General features: G+C 30.4%; 2 protein-coding genes across 4 annotated transcripts in view; one reads left to right on the top strand and one right to left on the bottom strand.

The window, feature by feature from the left end:
* LOC148305716 (dual specificity calcium/calmodulin-dependent 3',5'-cyclic nucleotide phosphodiesterase 1A-like) overlaps positions 1-22000 on the bottom strand; it is a 356882-nt gene that overhangs the window by 130191 nt on the left and 204691 nt on the right. The window lies entirely within an intron of this gene.
* LOC148305717 (maltase A1-like) lies at positions 3981-20708 on the top strand. Its single transcript, XM_088266289.1, has 11 exons — positions 3981-4170; positions 5843-6022; positions 7342-7502; positions 8411-8536; positions 9175-9422; positions 10825-11023; positions 13164-13271; positions 15446-15596; positions 16346-16541; positions 19302-19445; positions 20569-20708. Exons 1-11 carry the CDS (start codon positions 3987-3989, stop codon positions 20696-20698), a joined length of 1827 nt encoding a protein of 608 aa, XP_088122415.1. The 5' UTR covers positions 3981-3986; the 3' UTR covers positions 20699-20708.

The raw sequence follows: 22000 nt of genomic DNA, 5'->3' as shown, positions 1-22000 counted from the left end.
ATATATATATATATTGGATATCATTATTATAAGTTATATATATATATATATATATATATATATATATATATATATATAAACTTATAATAATGATATCCAATCGAGGGGCTTCCCTTTTTTCCTAAATATTGTATTTATCTAATTCTAATGTTTGTTAATTGCAAAACATATCATCGTTTTAAAAATAAGATAAAATCGATTATCTAAGATAAAATCGCGATTTTTTTCATTATCTAGTAAGTCAACATAATACGATAATTTTATCTAAAGTTTTTACATGCATATGAATATATTTGATAATTACCGCTAACCTAAATGTAAGTAATTATTATTAATTGAGTGTTATTTATGATATTTTATACTTAAGTTAATGTGTACACATCACTCCTTTGTTATTTTTTTTTTTCGGTGAGTGTTAGTGTGCAATGTCTCAAAAAGCGTTTGTTTCATATTTTCTGAATTTATAAAAAAAAAAAAACTATTATATGTTTCTGGATAAAAAATTCTTTTTATGTCTGTACCTTCCTTCACTGCTGTTTATGACATCCTTATGGATGTATGCATATTTTTTTGATTTTTTTTTTTTGTACTTAATATTAGATTTTAAATAACAGACTACTTGGTATGCGTTTTTTGCAAAGTTCCTCGTAGCTAAGGGATACATGCTTCAAATATATATATTTTTTTAAATTGATATTTTCAATAATCGTTAATCCTCAAACATTGCTATTATTAACACAATAATCACTTAAGCTAGCCAATGTCTGGTCGCTAGCCCTGTAACGACTTATTGTAACTAGACCTATTCCTATCATATGACAACATGTTTAGTCTTTTTAGTGTACACATGCAAACATATTAATTTTAATTTTTTTATGAGTTAGTAAAGGTGCGAACTGTAATATTTTATTAAAATTATTATCATTAAAACCCTTGCAGCACCCGATGGTGCATAGGGCACTCCATCATTTAAACGCAGTATTATCTTGATCGTTAATACATAAAGGAAAGGTGATCAGCCCTCTGCTTTAGACACCAGTCCAGGGTAATATTGAATAAATATAAGAATTCATTCAAACCCTTATCCGCACCCCAATGGTGCATAGGGCACTGCATCATATAAACGCAGTGTTATCTTGATCGTTTACACATGAAGGAAAGGTGATCAGCCCCCCGCTTCAGGACCAGTCCAGGGTAATATTGAATAAATATTACAGTGAAAAAAAAACACCATTATTTATTTGACCCCCCTGGGAATCGAACCCGGGACCTCCAAAACGGTAGCCGAGCGTGCTGACCATTACAATACGGAGGCGAACAAAAATTCGTAAATTATAGTCACCATTATTCGAAAATTCAAAAATGTTAAAAAAATAATGAAAATGAAAACTTCTGAATGAATCTGAAGAAAACTAAAAATATATTTGAGAAAAGTTATGAAAAATATTTTTCCGCCTGCAAAAGAAATTGGATCCTGAATATTTCTGAAAACCTTCAAAGGAACCGTTCGAAAATAACAAACTTTTTTGGTTTTCGGTGTTAAAATGAAGAATAAGGCAACCCAAACATAGGTATAGTAATAATGTTGGTCTCTCAAACATATTGTACGTTTTTATATATTTATATATATATAATAAAATTAAAAAAAACCTTATCCGCACCCTAATGGTGCATAGGGCACTGCGTCATATAAACGCAGTGTTATCTTGATCGTTTACACATGAAGGAAAGGTGATCAGCCCTCCGCTTCAGGTACCAGTCCAGGGTAATATTGAATAAATATTACAGTGAAAAAATCACTTATATTTTTTCTACCCTCCCTGGGAATCGAACCCGGGACCTCCAGTACGGTAGCCGAGCGAGCTGACCATTACACTACGGAGGCGGAAATATAAGAATAGAAAATCATTTATTTTTCTGACTCCTCCCATGGGAATCAAACCCGGGACCTCCAGCATGGTGACTATTACACTACAGAGGCGGACAGAATAATATTCTTGAATAATATTTTAATTGTTAAATATTTCTTTAGAGAATCTTTCTTCTGACTTATTTGCTACTTCGAGTATCAAATAAAGTTAACTTAAAAAAACACTTGATTTTTTTTTTTAATTCACGCATATATTGTAAAATAATATAACCAATACTTTGCAGGTATTATGAATACGGATTCATGTTCATAAAATGATGCAAAATCTTTCAAATAGGATAAAATATATTTTATAAATGTATTTTACACTTTCATGCAGAATGAAGTATGTATATGCTTCTCAACAGTAATCGTTGAGGGAGTTTCGTTCAATCTAATTGTGATGACATATAAAGTAGTAGATAAAGATAATCGTAGCTTGGTTATAAATTGCAACTCTGGCCAAGTTTTATCAGTCAGAAGAATACGCGTGAGTCGGTATGTCAACCATTTTTTGCATTATATTTGAACTTGATTTATGATTTGTAAAAATGTGTATAGTAAACAATATTTGGCTTCCCTAAAATACGGGTATTTTGTCTCCTAAAATTGTATTTTTTGACTGAGTGTTAAAATGATTAAATTTTTAAAAGATATTTTAATAGATTTATACAATTATTCATTTTTAGATAGAACTAAGATGTTTGAGTGGTTATTTCGGGAAATATGCGTTTAATTTATAAGATATTAAATAAAATTCAATCAAATGTACGTTTCATTTCATGTTATTTGGCATATTTATTTATTTAAATTAATGAGAAATGTAAAACAACCGTTTTTCAACCATTTATATACTTATAGAAAATCGCAACTTAGTTTTTTAAAACGCATTATTTTTATTACCATTAACTCGTTATTTACAGATGATATAATTCAAAACATAAAAAATAGTGAATTACATTGTTTTCATATTTCTATTAAAAACCTATAATTTATCTTTTTAACGTTATCGATTTTTATATTAAATATATATATATATATATATATATATATATATATATATATATATATATATAACATTAGTCATTCGATATTTGGTATGTTATTATGAATTTGACATTGATTAATTACCAAAAAACGGCAAATTGCTGAAGGAAAACTGATTTGTACCACATACATTTTATCCAGAATTGCATAGAAACCTGAAAAGGAATCGCAATGAAGTATTTTCATAGATATTTCTTTTAGTAAAAATTATTTCCCGATAAAAATATTGTATACAGATTCATGCATTCTATAAAGGAAGGAAAGCAATACCAACATTGGAATACTCGCGTTCCATATAAAAACGCGACCATTGCCTACTTTGCCTTATTCTTACCCAACTAGGGATATTGAAAGCATTCAAATGTAAATTCACAGTAAACTGATACAACTTTGTTTCACATTTTCGCAATTTGCTTTGCAAGAAAAAGTCTGTCAGCAAGCCTAAATCGCTCACTCCTTTAAAGAACGTCATAAATAAAAAATCGTCAATTTTCAGTTGTGCATGTTTTCGGAATGTCCAGAAAATGTACTATATCTCAGCAAAAGAGCCATATTTTTAATTTAATATTTACCCGCTACAGGGCAGAAAATGTTGTTTTAGCATTTTGAAATAAATGTATCGTTTAATTATTTTTTTTAAATAAATTAAATATTTTTCAAATGGAGAAAAAACCTTCAGGTTTTACCTAAAAAGATCTGTTGCACAGTAAAAAGTTTAATAAGTGGCTTGATATTTATTTTTAATACATTGTGTTATATTTTTAAATCTTTAAATCATTCTCCTGAAAAATCAAGTTTTTTGATTTATGACGTTCTTGAAAGGAGTGAGCGAAATGCTATCAATATCCTTACCCAACCCTTACTACCTACCCTAATTAAAAACTCTGTGCATACCACTGATTGTATATATGTTGATTGGGCATCACTTCACGAACTCTACATATAACGCACTATGTATTTGTGTAGATTGTAGATGTTGAACATACTATTGTGTAAAGTGTAGAATACTTATTTTCTAGCGGTTACTGGGATGGCGGGATTTTTCCTTTTATTTGCCATATGCCTGGCAGTGAACTCGTGCTCAGGAGTTATCTTAGGCCCAACGGAATCTCGTGATCTTGGAGAACTAGAATGGTGGCAAAAAACCGTGTTCTACCAGATATATCCTAGGTCTTTTATGGACAGCGATGGCGACGGCGTAGGAGATCTCAAAGGTAACTTCCGTGTATTGATTTTTTTGTCATTTTTAGGGAATTCTGAAATTTTCTGAATGTTTCACATTAAACTGATATTGAAATATCGACAAGTGATTATAAACCAATAATATCAAATACTATAGTTTTATTAAATTAAAAATCCGTACTCTAAAAATCCTTTCCTTAAATTTTGAGATACCATTTTTTATTGTTACAGCCTCAAGTAATTTTACAAAGAAAAAAAACAGCACTATTAAATGTTTTTCTTCTACTGAAAATAAAGCATTAAATATTTAAAAATAGTAAATATATGTGTTTGTATGAAAACTTTTTGCGTGTAAATGTAATATACATTAATGATCTGAAAGCTTTAAAATTTGTGTTGAAAATTTTAAAACTTTTTTTGTTCATATATTAAATTATGCACTGTTAACATTGTAGTATGGTGATATAACATTCTTCTTATCATTCATCGTTCACTTTATGTTATACCACTTAGAAAAGTGGTATTACACAAAGTGAACGATGAATGATAAGGAGAGTGTTACTTTTAATGCTGGTCAATTGATATATACCACATGTATAAGTTAATCAATGAGAAAATCGATATGTATATACTATACGTATGTATGTTTGTAGTCATACATATACACCACGACCAAGGATCATTTTAAACGTACTTGTTTGTTACGATAAGACTTTACTTTAATTTAAAGAAGTCATTTAAAATAAAGGAAGATTTATAATGATACTAGATAAGTTAAATCAGTTTTCAAGTACTTCTACTCGAAGAATTGAAGCATTATGTACCACGTAGTAAATGGTTTAGTAACGTGCATAGATTTTATCTTATAATACATTCGTTTGTACTTGTACAATGTACTTGTAATAATAAATAATTGTACATACATTATTATTTCCGCTAACGACGTTCAAAGAAACAAACGATGTACAACGACGCATTAGCGTTTTTTAAAAGTTTATTCAAATTTAAGTACCTACCGTGAAAGATTTGCATAGGAAAATTATCTCGACTTACGTTATTAAATTTTGCAATTGACAAATAATTTTTTGTAATAATAAACAGGTGTACAAACCACATAATTTACCCGCCAATTATTCCGACTCTTGACCTAACCAATTTCAAGTATTTTAAATACTTTATCATGCTAAGTTTTTCTTGGTCTTCCCCTGTTTTTATTACAAACCACATTTGTATCATGAATTTGTTTTATCAGCCTAGAATTTTCTTCTTATATCACTATTCGAACACCTATCAATTTTTTTCTTCTTCTTCATCTTTCTGAGTGTATCCGTATGTGGTCATATATGGTGTGGCGCTCTATTACTCTGCCTACCCCTGCGGGGAAGCGGCGTGATGGTTAGGTAGTTAGTTAGTTTTTATATATACACACATATATATATATATATATATATATATATATATATATATGTGTATATAAATATATTTATATATATATATATATATATATATATATATATATATATATATATATATATATATATATATATATATATATATATATATATATATATGTATATATATATATATATATATATATATATATATATATATATAAATATATATATATATATATATATATATATATATACATATATACATTTTTTTCCATTAACATAAATAATTCTCATTTATACTTTCTTTCAGGAATCATAAGTAAATTAGATCACCTGAAGGATGCAGGAGTCGGTGCTACGTGGTTATCGCCAATTTTAAAATCACCCATGAAAGATTTTGGATACGATATTGAAGATTTTTATGATATTGACCCCATCTTTGGCAACATGACTGACTTCGAAAATCTACTAGAAAAAGCGAAATCGCTGGGTAGGACATTCACAAACTCCTAATTTATTATTTATTCATTGATTTGGCGTTTAATTTGTAGAACTCCATTTCAATAAATGTTAATCATTTTAAATCAAACACAGATTTTTTGAGTCTACTAAGTTGTATTTTATTAACAAAAACACAAAAAATAATAATGTGACAATTGTTTCGCCTAGTTATGGCATTATCAAACGAATGTCATTTATTTATTCGTTAATTTTACTGTCTTATACACTATTTCAAAACAATGCTTAGATTAATCTGAACGCTTACGCTTGAATGAATTGAGAATTGCTAAATGAAACACAAAAGGAAATATATGGTTTTTTAACGCAGTCTTGATAAGAAACAGTAGAATAGTTTTTTGATGATTGAAAAAGGGTTTCGAGTATGTCTTGACTTGGTCGTATGAATGTTACAAAGAGATTGATATGAATACGGTGAATGAAAAACGACAAACAATAAAAATATTCGATGCTCAAATAAATCAAAATATTAAATTCGGTTTCGTATTTGTCGTTCGTTTTTTATGTTTTCTCTCAAAGATTGTTTAGGAACAATAAACAAGGATTTTTTTGTAGAGCATTTTCACGTATTAACTCAAGTGACTCTTATCTTAACACAATGGTATATCAAAGGCACTGCATCAAATTGTTGCAATATTAGTTTGATCATTTATTTGAAAATGGCAAGGTGATCAGTCCTGCACTTAAAGTACCAGTCCTGGGTAATATTAGTGAAAAAAACAATAACATTTATTTTGGACCCCCCGAGAATTGAACCCGGGTCCTCTAGCATAGTGGCCAAATGTAATAAACACTACACTATGGAGGCGCACTAATAATTTAAACTAATATGTGTGCTATCACTAATATGTGCACTGTAACTGAAATGTGTTTCAGTAAAATATCACTAGTATTTTACTTTTATATAATGTGTACTGTCACTTAATAATAATGTACAGTAATTTTAACGCTTTTTATATTGAAAACATTTGCTTCAAACAAATTTATTAGATTTAAAAATAAATATCTTAGTTTCAATGTGATAAACAAGCATTTAGGTGACGTCATATCAAAAGATTGCGCAATCAATGAGTATGCATGAATAGAAGTACGATTATAACGAATGGAATTTAGAGTATCGTTGCACATTATCCTCTGATACCAGTATTTTTATTTTAAAGCAATATGTATGTTTGTTTAATAAAGTTAAAAGGACACAAATTCAAACAGTGCAAACAATTTAAATGCACAAACGCTTCGTTTGTAAAAATGAAATATTGCTGAAAGAAGACTTAATAAAAATATTTACAGGCATCAAGATCATTATGGATTTCGTTCCCAATCATTCCAGTGACCAGTGTCAATGGTTCAAGGATTCAGCGGCAAAAAGAAACAACAAAACTGACTGGTATATCTGGGAGGATCCAATTTGGAATGAAAATCATACTGAGCATTTCCCTCCTAATAATTGGGTATGTTATAATATATGGTATTTTTTTAGAGATATACAAATTTAAATTTCCGCAATAAATTGAAGGTGGCACTAGCCGTGTGGTATGTTGCGCCATATTGTTGAAACTACAGCTGTCAATATCAATGCCATTCAACTGAGGTACGAAGAAGTCAGTAATCATGGTTCTGTGGCACTCTCCATTGACCGTAACATTCTGGCCGGCATCGTATTTAAAAATATAGGGGTCAATGATTCCACCTGCCCATAAAGCACACCAAAAAGTAACTTTAAGACTTTTAATGGATGTAAGGGCGTTTTGACAAAGGTTTCTGGGTTTTCTTCACTCCGAATTTGGAAATTCTGCTTATTGACTTAGCCATTTAACCAAAAATGTGCCTCATCGGTGAACACAATTTTGCGTTGAAAAAAAGGATCACGCTGAATATTGTTTTCGGCCCATTCATTGAACTTACGACGCGCATATTATATATTCAGTCTATTCATAGTGAAATGGCGAAACGCACTGACTACAAATCAACTCTCAACTGTCAAATTGACAGTCCGTAAAAACAATGTTGTCAGTTTATTTATTTTTAAAAAGGAACAACCCACATAGCCTTTATTAGAGGCTTGTCTGGAGGTAGGATAGTAAGAAAAGGGAAGGTAAATGTAAAAATACATCACAAATACTCAGACCTATTGAAAATAAATCTTTCTTGAATTTATTTCGCACTTGGCGGGAATCAAACCCACGACGCCAGTTTCACAGTCGAGCGTCTACCCAACTACGCTACAGCGCTTGTCTTCAAGCCAAACCTCTAAAAAACACCCTTTTTTACTCCGGTTAACACACACGTAGCCTTCATGTTTTGTAGATAGTAACGTGAAATGTTTTCATGGTTAATAAGGACATTTTCTCATTTAAAGGTAAGCGTGTTTCGAGGATCTGCTTGGGAGTATAATCAAGAGAGGGGACAGTATTATTTGCATCAGTTTGCTGTACAACAACCCGACCTTAATTATAGGAACCCCGATGTCGTCGAAGGAATGAAGGTATGTTGAAAAAAAATATACACATCGGCTCAAAACTAACCACCCTATCGAAAGATGCTATAATTTTTGCCAATGGGGTCGCACGTCAATCATATACAGTATAAAAATATTGATAAAACAGGCACAAATGCGTATCAAGACTGGCGGCAGCCACTTGACGGATATCGCCTTTTCTTCTTAACAAAATAAATTGTAGAGGTCCAAATAAAGATTTCCATCACTCGAAATCTTTTATTTTAATTCAATATTGAATTTAAATGAAGTAAAGCATTTTTGGGCGAAATTCTTGTGAATGGATGAGTTAACAATATAAGAATAGTATAAATAATATAAATGTATAAAGATACGGTCGAAACAAAAATATGTACATAAAAAAGGATTAATCAATATATTTTTAATTATCTTAATTATATTTTAAGTAAGCTTATATATTATTTAAAACAAACTAATATTTACATTTAATTTAATATCATATATATTTACATCTTCTTACAATAAACAAAACGTCTCTTAAGGGAAACGAAGCTTAGATCTATCTGTAAATTGAGCCTAGAAAAGCGGTACGATAGCGATTTGTTGGTAACTGCGTGAATTGGCACAAAATGAGGGTCGAACGCTTTGAATAATTCATATTCTAGGATGTGCTGAGATTCTGGCTCGACAAAGGAATCGGAGGCTTTAGAATTGACGCCATCAACCACCAGTTTGAGGTTGATAAGAAGGACTTCAACGGAACGTATCCTGATGAGCCATTGACAGGCAACCCTGATCCCGAAGATTACGGCTACGTCGATCATATCTACACAAAGGACCTGCCTGAGACTCACTGGATGGTGTACGAATGGAGACAGTTATTAAACAACTATACGTCTGACAACTTTTCTAGGTATTTGAAAAACAAAACTACTTTACATTTTTTTTATGACATCTCAACATAGATGCAGAAGAATATGAAAGTCTGCGCATTTACCGGGCTTCCGACCGTCATAGGCTGATTTAAGTGACCACTTTAAACACGTGTAAAATTCACCAATTCTACCCATGATTCACAACCATACCTACTACTCAAATTCTTGGAAGTTCTATATATATTATTCGATTTCGAAACATTATACTTGAATCACTAGAATTTTACTAGAGACATCTATTGGTGAAATTAAAGAAGCCTTTTATTGAGCAGAAACTCTTTTATTTGTATGTGAGTTCCGAATTCTGGATTGTAATCACATACATGAGAAACGCCAGAAAAGATTACTTTCATTTCATTATTTTTGTTTATAATTTGAACAGTTTATTTATTTACAACATTTTGAGTGTGCCCAAATACTTGTTCACAAATCAGATTTGCGAAAAAGTGTTTGAACATACTCAAAATGTTGTTCTTTATATTTAAGAATAATAAAAAAATCTCATGTTTGAAATGATTTTAAAATACCACAGGACACTCTTGGAGAAAGTAGGCACGTGCAAAATATATTTAACATATATATTACCTTAAAAGAAAAAATAAGTTTTATTTAGAAGAAATATGAATGTCTAGGCATTTATTAGGTTTGCTATCTTTTTTTGCTGTATAAAACGGTCACATTATATCGGTACTGTTTAATTTTTAATATTTTCTCTTAACCGAACATTGTATTTATCTTCGATTTGGCTACTTATATATGATAAAAAAAAACAATATTTTTGCATACTCTTATCAACATCTGTTTAAATTATACTATAGTTAAAAATAAATGGCTTCTTCTAAAATTTGTTCATTATGAAATTTTCTAGTTGTTCACTACTTTCGTTGCTTAAATTAAATAAAAAAAAAACGAAAGAGACATAAAATAAGTCTATTATTATTTATTATGTAAATTTCGTTGTCTCTTTTATGTATAACAATTTATCTACACACAATGATGCCTAGGGCACTCTGCTGTGCAGCTAGAATCGTGAATTGTTTTTCGGTTAATTACGATAATTTGATTCGTATTACAATAAACATATAATCAAAATGTAATTTTCCACATATTTAGAAGATTTTTTTGAGATGTACATATATTATAAATAAAAAAGTTTATTAAAATATTAATTAAATGTGATCCTAATCACTTTCGATAAAATTTGCTATCGTGATCGTGATCATACCTTAAAACGATAAATATATTAAGTTAAAGCGGAAAAAATTACCACGATAAAATTATTATTCATTGATTTTTTTAATAGATATATGTTTATCTTGATTACTTTATCATAAATTAGGAATCTCTTGGAAACAAGTGAATAAATATTTTTTTTTACAGAATCATAATGACTGAAGCTTACACAGATATCAATAATACAATGCTCTACTATGGTAATGGAACCAGTGATGGATCTAATTTTCCATTTAATTTTGGACTTATAAGCAATGCCGATGAGAATTCCACTGCGTCTGATTTTAAGAAAATAATCGATAATTGGATGGATAATATGCCGAAAGGAAAAACTCCCAACTGGGTGGTAAGTATCTCAGCTTAATAGAGGTTAATAGCGTATTTTTGTGTGAGCTTATTTTTGCTGGTGCACGCCTTCGCAATGCCAACAGTAAATTATCCAGCCAACACGCTTGGCAACTCGTTAATCTTATAGTTGAAAAAGTTAGTACAGTAAAACCTCGATATAGAGGACTAATTGGGGAGAGGGGTATCCGTTAAAGCTGAAAGTCTGTTATATAAAATAAGTTTTAAATAAATCAACCTTTTTTAAAAATATGAGCATTGTTATATATAAAACACATGCAAACAAACAATAAAAACCCCCAATCAAATATGAAAGCAATTTTTTTTATTGATTGATTCGGCAGTCACTTTGTGGTAAAATCTATTCTTTACTTAGTAAATACCACTATTGGTAACAAATAGTGGTATTTACTAAGGAAAACATTAATTAAAAATATAAAAAAACAATACAAAACACAAACCAAAATCATCTTATTATCTTCAGACACTCGTCATGAAGTGATATTGCTGTTTGATATCGACGCTCTGTCTTTCGGCAATCCAGGATTCTTCAAGATTAAAAAAATGCGTAAAATAAACATAGTATAACATCGTTATCTGGCGAATAGTCAATAATTTGTCTCATAAAATATCTCTATCAAGGAGTTATTTAAGAAAATATATATCTCAACACAGATAAATAAGAAAATGGAAGTCTGGTCATTTATAGAGGTTCACTATATCGAGGTTTACTGCAGCTAGAGTATAGGAGAAATATGTCTTTATAAGAGAAATAAAAAAAAGTATATAAACTTTATTAAGGTTTTTTTGATGCGGTATGAGTAATTTAAAATAGGATTGAACCAAATCTATGCTTATACTTTAACTATCATAATGTGCGTCATAAAGGATGAAATTACCACTTTTGTTAGTTGTAATGTCTTGTTGACAAGACATATTAAAATTAATAAACTCAAAATTTGTCTATTAATCCAACTATTTTTATATGATTATTTAAATCATCACGTTATTCTACTGAGGAAATGCCAAATCAACAAATAATTATTATTCTTACTTTCAAAATTCATATGTATGAATACTATTATATCATATTATTTCTTAACATCTCATCAAAGATGAGGAAAAAAATGGAAGTCTGGGCATTTACGGGGCTGAGGACCACGTATTGTTCACGTATGTGAACAAGTATTTGGACACACTCAAAATGTTGCAATTATATCATATTTGTTTCCAATACGACATCATTTATTTGATCTCAAATTAGGTAAAAGGATAAAAAATTGATAAGATATAATATCAATTATCGTTTGCTCATCTAAAGATATTGCTTTTATGTCGCCATCGGACCAATAGATCGACTGTGATCTAGGAACAACTCATTAGTCATAACTATCTACTTTAGAAATAAATAATAATATTATGACCTTTAAGATCAAGGTTTAAAACTTTTAAAGTGAATTGGAAAAAGAAACAGAAGCAAATTGCATTTTAATTGAAATAATGAGCAATTTTATTCCCGTAACCTTTTCATTGTTGACCAAATGCATTTTTCTCAGTAGTGTAAGAATTAAAGGCGTCTCAAATTGAGATGCACCATCTATTGATTTTATATGAAAGAAGATGAAGTCTGAGCATACCTAGGCGTAAGACTTGTCGATTGGCCAGCTAAGTGACCACTTTATAGACTTGCGTAACGTTCAGTATTTTGCCCATTATTGAACTTCCATATTGCGTTAATTTTTTACATCTTTAAACTTGCAATGGTCTTGGATTCTTTCCACATGTGTAATTGGAGGTAGCTTTATATACCGTACAAATTTCTCAACTGATGGCGCCACTATCAACTAAGTCTATTGAATCTAATTTATTATATTTTATATTGATATTCTCATTTGAAAAGTCGAGTTGTAGTAAATACATATAACCGGGAGTGGATGGTTAAATAATTAGGAATTCTAGCTTGTAAAATCGTTACGTTTTGGTGCGATTTAATGATTTCATATTGGTTCAGGATTGGTCATGTTTTGCCGCACCTTTAGTTAAGATTTCGATAGAATACAGTAAACAGAACCGATTTGCTTTTAAAGGATTTTTGTGCAATATTGGTGAGGACCTCCACATATCTTTTTTTCCGCTTTTAGATCGGCAACCACGATCAATGGAGAGTTGCAACACGTTATGGCACCGAAAGAATTGATGGACTTAATATGCTGGTCCTTTTACTTCCTGGAGTAGCTGTAACGTACAATGTAAGTCATTTTTTTAGTAAAAATATATATTTTCGTATTCTTCAATCATTCATTTCATATTTTTAGAAGCCTAAGTTGAAAGTTTCGTCAACTAAGCCTTTGAGTTGACAAAACTTTCATGAAATAAATGTTAGATTATTTCCCAAATTACTTTACGTACTACGTACTAGAATAATCCTTTAAACACATTTAATTTTCTATTCAAGTAATATGATAAATTGTAATTTAGTTTTATTCTGTAATTAGTTCCAATGATCAAGGTAAAGTTATATATATATATATATACATATATATATATATATATATATATATATATATATATATATATATATATATATATATATATATATATATATATATATATATATATATATATATATATATATATATATATATATATATATATATATATATATATATATATATATATATATATATATATATATATATATATATATTGGGTTGATGCAAAAGTAATGACCGTTTTTTATGATCCCAGGTAAAAAATTTTTTTTCATAAATTATGAATAGTATCTTCTTTTTTTATGATTCCATTGTATAAAGGATGCTTTCCCTCTACTTTCTATTCAGTTTTGGCCTGGCCAGAGTAGTAATAACCCCTTGTATTTTTTCAAAATGTCGTTCGATAAAGTGCATTTACGTATTGTTTACTTTATGAATTCCGTAAACACAATACCGCGAGTGTGGCAACCAAAAACATTTGTGAAGTGTATGGAGCAGATGTCATCAAAGTTCGACAGGTACGAAGATGGTTTGCAAAATTCCGATCTGGAGATTTTTCACTCATTGATAAACCACGTACCGGGCGGCCATTGAAGTCTGATGACGACGAATTAAAAGTCATAATTGACACCAATCCACGTCTAACCAACAGGGAGATTGTGTCAATGATGGGAGTCAACCAAACAATCGCATTAAGACATTTGAAGCGTATGGAAATGGTTTCGCGGTACGACGTTTGGATACCTCAGCAATTGTCGGCTACCAATTTATTGGATCGTGTTTCAACGCGCGTTGCTTTGAGTGCGAGACAAAAACATGAACCTTTTTTGCATCGTTTGGTGACGGGAGATGAGAAATGGGTCGTGTACAATAACGCGACAAGAAAAAGACATTGGACTATACCTGGACAAGCCCCATTAACAACTTCGAAGGCCGAAATCCATAAAAAAAAGTTATACTTTGTGTTTGGTGGAATAATAAGGGTATTGTGTATTTTAAACTCTTGGAACACTATAAGACAAGTACAACAGAACGATATTGTCAGCAATTATCCAAATTGAACATGGTCCTTCAAAAGGATAGACCAGAATTGGTAAACAGAAAAGGGGCAGTGTTTCATCACGACAACGCGCGACCACATGTGGCTATGATGACCTAACACAAGCTAAATGAATTAAATTGGGATGTTATCAAGTATCCACTGTATTTTCCAGATCTTGCTCTTTCTGATTTTTATTTATTCCGATCACTGCGAAAAAATTATAATGATGAAAAAAATTATTCAATAGAGCAAGTAAAAACATCCCTTACTTCATTTTTCGCATTAAAATCCGCGGAATTTTATACTACTGGTATTAATAAGTTGATAGAAAGATGGAAGAAGGTTATAAGAACTGATGGAAATTATATAATTTATAAAATAAATAATACACAAGAAAATTTAAAAAAAAAAAAATATATGTAAAAAACGGTCAAAACTTTTGCATCAACCCAATATATATATATATATATATATACATATATATATATATATATATATATATATATATATATATATATATATATATATATATATATATATATATATATATATATATATATATATATATATATATATATATATATATTTTAATGATGAAAAAGTTATCACATGTTTTAGACCACAAACTGAGTTTTATTTCACACGACTAGTTTAAAAAACTACAAATGTTTTCATCGATAGGTGATCATAAAAAAATCATTTGATAAAAAAATAAGTTTTTGTGATCACGTGTCCATAAAAACAACTTTAGTTTTTGAAACTAGTCATGTGAAATAAAATTCACTTTGTGGTCTAATAAAAGTGTTTATTTCAAAAAAGCAACATATCATTCCACAAAGTTGATGCCAAATCGATAAATAACGTATTTATGTTGTTTGATTTTATTAAGGGAGAAGAAATTGGTATGGTGAATACATTTATTTCATGGGAAGACACACAAGATCCTCAGGCATGCAACACTCATGACCCAATCAATTACTGGAAGTCTTCCAGGGATCCGGCTAGGACCCCATTCCAGTGGGAAAATGCCACTAGCGCAGGTAATTATCGTGTTACATGAACTCTTGTATAAATACATGAAAAGGTAAGAGAGAGGTCAAACACGCGTTAAGAGGCCATCTATGAAGGAATAAAAAATAAAACCCGGCGTTTTTGTTATGAAAGTAATTACCGTGGCTGTAACAGACAAAGAGTGTCCGCCTCTGTAGTATAATGGTAAGCACCGTTGGCTAGCTTGGCTACCGTTCTGGAGGTCCCGGGTTCGAATCCCAGGGGGGTTAAATAAATATAAGTGATTTTTTCACTCTAATATTCATTCAATATTACCCTGTACTGGTACCTGAAGCGGAAGACTGAACACCTTTCCTTCATGTGTTTACAATCAAGGTAACAATGTGTTTATATGATGCAGTGCCCTATGCACCATTGGGTCCCTTTAAAATCAACTCTGAACCTAAAAATGGTTTCCAACTATAAAATACGGGCAAACATCTCTTAAGGAGTAATTTGTATAACGAGCAAAAAAAATATGAAAATGTTGCTCCCTTAACGAGCGACATTTCGCGTAAAAGGCCGGTCCCTATTTCACGACATTTTTTTGTGAGCCAGGATTTCCGCGCCAGTAAAAAAAATGTTCGCTCAACGAGTAAGATTCTGGAACGAATTTTGCTCGTTATGAGAGGTTCTATTGTATTTAAATTAATGATAAAAGAAATACAACGACCCATAGAATATTACAAGATGAAAAAGCAATGATTAGAATTTACTACAACACACATTTTATTCAAAGGGTTTTCAACAAATACGACAACATGGCTTCCGGTTAACGAAAATTATGAAAACCTTAATTTGAAGAATCAAAAGGAGGCTGCAAGAAGCCATTATAAAATATACCAAAATTTGGTTAAGATTCGATCATTACCCGCATTCACACACGGAGGCATAGAGTCTAAGGCCATTAATCCTGATGTTCTCGCTTTCTACAGGTATGTGATAAATGAATCTTTTACATTATTATTAAAGAACAGTGTCCGTCGATGGTTGTTTCTCGTTGGTAGGAACAAGGTGAAAAGAGAATTAATTAAAGTCCAAGTGTAATTATTTTATTGCAAAACCTTTTTACTGTAAATTGTTATTGTATCTATTGTATGTAATGTATAAAATCAAGTAAATAAAAAAATGTATTAACATGTTAGTATTTTAGCTCAACACAGGCAGCGCCGTAATGCATGTAATTAAAAAAATGATTTAAAAAAATTGTATCTATGAAAAAAAATAATTGTATACCAGCTTTACCCAACCATTTTTGTCTCGCGTACCACTTGGTAGTACATCACGCTTAATTGAACCACTTTGCAATTATGATTGTATTTCGAGAAATTTGTTATTCTTTTTGCATTATAACTTATATATAGGGTTACTATATTTACTAAAACTCAATTTATTTCTGTTTGAAAAAAATAATAAAGCTTTATTTTTTCTTATAAAAATGAGAAGTTTAAACCTTACTTATCACAATGATTTTTTTAGATTGTTAATGAATAGTGGCAAAGCTTATTCCTTGTCGAAATTCAAAACCAGGACATTTAAATAAGTATTTTTATAAAAACTCTTTTTTATGAAAAAAAAATGGAATTAAATAAAATTATTTGTTTACAAAATGAAATGCGCCGCTGGCAACTTTTTCCGAAAATTAATAGAAAATATGTGTGTTTGAAATTAAATTAGGAAAAATACAAAAGTTTAAATTATATTCTTGTGCCTAATTTTTTCAAAACTTTCTTGTCCACCATTACTGATTATTTTTCGCGTATTACTAACTATCCTCTTGTGTACCACCGGTGGTGCGCGTACCACAGGTTAGGAACCGCTGTTGTGCACGAAACCGTTCATCAATAATTTCTTTAAAAAAATACAAAAACAATTGAAATTCTACAAACCGATTTTATAAGCGCCAGAGGTCATCGAAATAGAATATTCAGATGAAAACGGCTATTGCCTTTGATTTATTTATCAGGTTGGCTTGCTAGTTTTGTACTGTATTATGCATCCAGTATTTTGTATTTTCAACAATATTTTTTATCTACTGCTACTACGCATTTTCCCTTGTAGAAGTAGTAAGAAGTGAAGAAACGGTTCATACCTTTTCCCTAGACTTTATTTATGAAATTCTAACTCATGTCTTTCAATAAAAGTGGCAGAAGATTTCAAAAAAGGGAATGACCTGCAAAGCCCCTACTTTTAGATGCTTATCTGCAGGTAGGATAGTAAAGATTGGGAAGGTTAATGTGACAAATGCATCACAAACCAATTGAAAATAAATCATTCCTGATTTTACTTTGCAATTGGCGGAAATCGAACCCGCGACGCCAATTTCGTAGTCAAGCGTCTACCCAACTACGCCACGGCGTCAGCCGTTTTTTTTTTTAAGATTCTTAGATCAATATATCTTTGCACTGTTCCGTGTATGCTGCGCTGGTCGGGATTGTAGGCGTCTGACAGCCAACGTCGGGTCGGAATTGGATCTAGCTGACTAAATGAACTAAATACTAATCAACTAAGCCTACACCGGGTACTTCTAGAAAATTGGGTGGTGTATTTACAAACTTGTATTTATTTTAATAGATTTATATTATCCACTGACACTTCGTGATGGAATTGCATTTTTAATTTATTATTAGATTAAAACCAATATTTTTAGCTTTTCCACTTTTTTATTTGACCAGCGACCGGGTTTCGTCGTTACCGACATCATCAGACTGGTCTGATGATGTCGGTAACGACGAAACCCGGTCGCTGGTCAAATAAAAAAGTGGAAAAGCTAAAAATATTGGTTTTAATCTAATAATGTATTTATTTTGATTGGCAGTGACAGGGATATTAAAAACTTTTAATTTTAAATTTACAGTAAAATCGGGATACAATTTAATTTTGTTTCATATTTTCAATAAATTTCTCAACATAGTTTAAAAAAATTGCTTTGCAAGAGTAGGTCTATCAAGAAGCCTAGATGCTTCTGTATCAGATCTGGACAGTGTGGTAGGACAGCTTTCAATAGATCAATATATAAAAACATTAATGTTAGTAGGTACTTTTAAGAAAGACCTGATTTTAAAATAAAATAATTTTCATATTATTTTTTGACATCTCATCAAAGATGAAGAAGAATATGGAAGTCTGGGCATTTACGGGGCTTACGACCGTCATAGGCTGGTTTGAGTGATCACTTTACACACGTGTAACATTCACCAATTCTACCCATTATTGACAACCACACTACTCAAATTCTTGGAAGTTCTATATATATGAACCAATTTAGAAACCTTGTTCATGAATCACTAAAACTTCACTAGAGACATCTATTGGTGAGATGTAAAGAAGCTTTTTATTAAGCAGAAACTCTTATATTAGTATGTGAGATCCGAATCCCGGATTATAATCACACACATGAGAAACGCCAGAAAATACCATTTTCATTTTTATTATTAAGCTTATAATTTGACCAGATAATTTATTTACAACATTTTGAGTGTGTCCAAATACTTGTTCACAAAATCTGGATTATCTCCAATTACAGGAGTTATTTTCATATTATTGATGAGATGTCAAAAAATAATATGAAAATAACTCCTGTAATTGGAGATAATCCAGATTTTGTGAACAAGTATTTGGACACACTCAAAATGTTGAAATAATTTTCATTGCTTATAATTTAATAAAATATTTTTATTTTTATTATTATTTAGATCAATAGATGATTTGGATTCATATGTCGTGGTGATCAATCTTGGTGGAAACAATCACACAATCAACCTAAATAACGCATTCAGTGGATTAGCAGAAGACCTTGTTGTTGTTGAAACAAGTATTCAATCGACGAAACCCATCGAGTAAGTTAAAATTTTGACTATTTTTTTAAATGAATTATATCAAGCGAGAGACCTATAAAAATGGTCCATATGCATTGCGATATTAGGGCATATTCATCTAAAAATAAGCTACGCAGAATAAACAAAGAATCTTGAGCACACTATTTTGATAGACTCAAGATTGAACAAGTTTGGTCCAAAATAATTCCTTCGATTTTTTTTTCTTGTTGTTGGAAATTCAGATCGTTATTATTTCACACTTTACACTTCAACAAAGATGAGAGGAATTTGGAATTCTCGGTATTTTCGGGGCTTACGACTTACGTTTAAGTGATCACTTTATATGCATGTAATATTCACCATTCTACCCATGATTCTACACACGCAAACAAATACAAACACACACTCACTCACACACACGGACACACACACACACACATACATATATATTTATATACATATGTATATATACATATATATATATATATATATATATATATATATATATATATATATATATATATATATATATATATATATATATATATATATATACATATATATATATATATATATATATATATATATATATATATATATATTTATGTATATGATTTGTAAGTTTTATTCAGGAGAGACCCTTTAAAATGTATAAAAGATCTTTATCTAATTATTCAACATACTGGGAGATGCCTGAAAACAAGTTTTTAAATTTTTAATAATTTTAATAGTTACATTTTGTATAACATTTTGGGTGCGTCCAAATCCTTGTTCACAACAAGGATTTGAACATACTCCAAAAAATCGTAAATAATTATTTTAATTGTATTCGAAAACATATTGTTTTGACTAACTAACTAACTAACCATCACGCTTCCCCGCGGGTGTAGGCAGAGAGAATAGAACGCCACACCACTCTATCTTTGCAAAAATTCTTCGCCTCTTCCACGTTCATGCATCTCCTCAAACATACCCGCCGATTATTATAACCTGACCACTTTCAAGTATTTGGCATACCTAATCGTGCTATGTTTTTCTCGGTCTTCCTCTGCTCCTTTTTCCTATTGCATTCGTCTCATAAATTTGTTTTACCGTTAAAATATTGTTTTATTAATAATAAATGCCTATGTATTATTTGATTCAGGTCTGAAGTTCCATCCAAGAGTGTGGAATTGCACCCATTCGAATCTTTGGTTCTGAAGTCATCTGCATCTGCTGTAACAGCAGGGCTTACAATATTTCTAGTGGCATTCTTAGCAAAAATGTTCCTGTGAAATCACGATTTTCTATCACCGCAATTAACTAAAATTTGTATGAAATAAAATACAAACACACTAAATAAGTCAATTTAGTGAGATGTAAAAAAGTAAAATATTTTTATTTTGTCGTATAAAAATATAGTAAAATTTCTTATCTATTTGTTATTTGATCTAAATAAAAATATTCTAATCCTTCTACTAGTTTTTTTTTAAATCTTTTAGTGAAATTACTATGTAACTCTGTAGTGTTAAAGTCAGCACGCTCGGCTACCGTTCGAGGATTCCCAGGAGGGTTCAAATAAATAAAAGTGATTTTTTTCACTCTAATATTTATTCAATATTACCCTAGACAGATAACTGAAACGGAGAGCTGATCACCTTCCATTAAATGTTAACGATAAAGATAATACAACGTTAATATGATGCAGTGTCTAATGCACCATCGGGTGTGGATAAGGGTATGAAGAAGGTACCTGAAACGGAGGGCTGATCAGCTTCCATTCATGTGTTAACGATCAAGATAACACTGCGTTTATATGATGCAGTGCCCTATGCACCATCAAGCGTGGGTGAGGAGTTGAAGAAAAAGAAAAAGAAGTTACTTTGGATACATTTTTGAAATGAACATTTTGAAAAAAATTCTCGAAATACACGATTAAATATGAAAAACGATTCATTCTCTAGAACGATCATATTCCTGTGTAAATTTGGTCGGATAAAATGAATCAATTGGAATGAGAGTGTAAATCAGATCTTTATTATCACCACAGTCGTGATAATAATAGAAATAAATTACCCCGGAAGCTTGCCGATTTTTGGCGACTGAAAAATCAACACGAGATTGAAAAGTCTTGTTTTTTTGGCCAACAATGAAATTTTGTAAAGTAGGTACAAATCATTTACGAGTATATGATGTTTTCACGTTTTTCTTTCGGTGGAAAATTCTTCTTTTTATTAAAGTTTGATGAAAATATGAAGCAATTTCTTATTGAGAAAACAGTGCAACGATTTTTTTTCACTAGTTAAGTAAGTAAAGTATGTGTATATATGTACATACATACTTTACTAAAAAAACAAAATACTCATGTAAGAACTTTTGGGTTTAATACTGTAAACACAAGAAGTTTCGAGAACTACAGAAGTTCTCATTAAATCGTTTAGTTTTAAGTCAAAACAAAAGATATTTATAAAAATAAAGAGATGATATCATTGAGAATATGTTAACTGAATAAATAAAAAACAAAATGATATTATAAAAATACACGTATACTGCATATTTTGATTTAATAAGTTGTAATAAGGAAGTGATCTACCTTA

The sequence above is a fragment of the Brachycentrus maculatus genome, unplaced genomic scaffold (assembly GCF_059751285.1).
Source record: "Brachycentrus maculatus isolate JH-2025_06_01 unplaced genomic scaffold, ASM5975128v1 h1tg000263l, whole genome shotgun sequence".
NCBI classification, from domain to species: Eukaryota; Metazoa; Arthropoda; class Insecta; order Trichoptera; family Brachycentridae; genus Brachycentrus; species Brachycentrus maculatus.
Note: the sequence above shows the minus strand (reverse complement) of the source record. Positions and strands in the feature narration are given on the sequence as shown.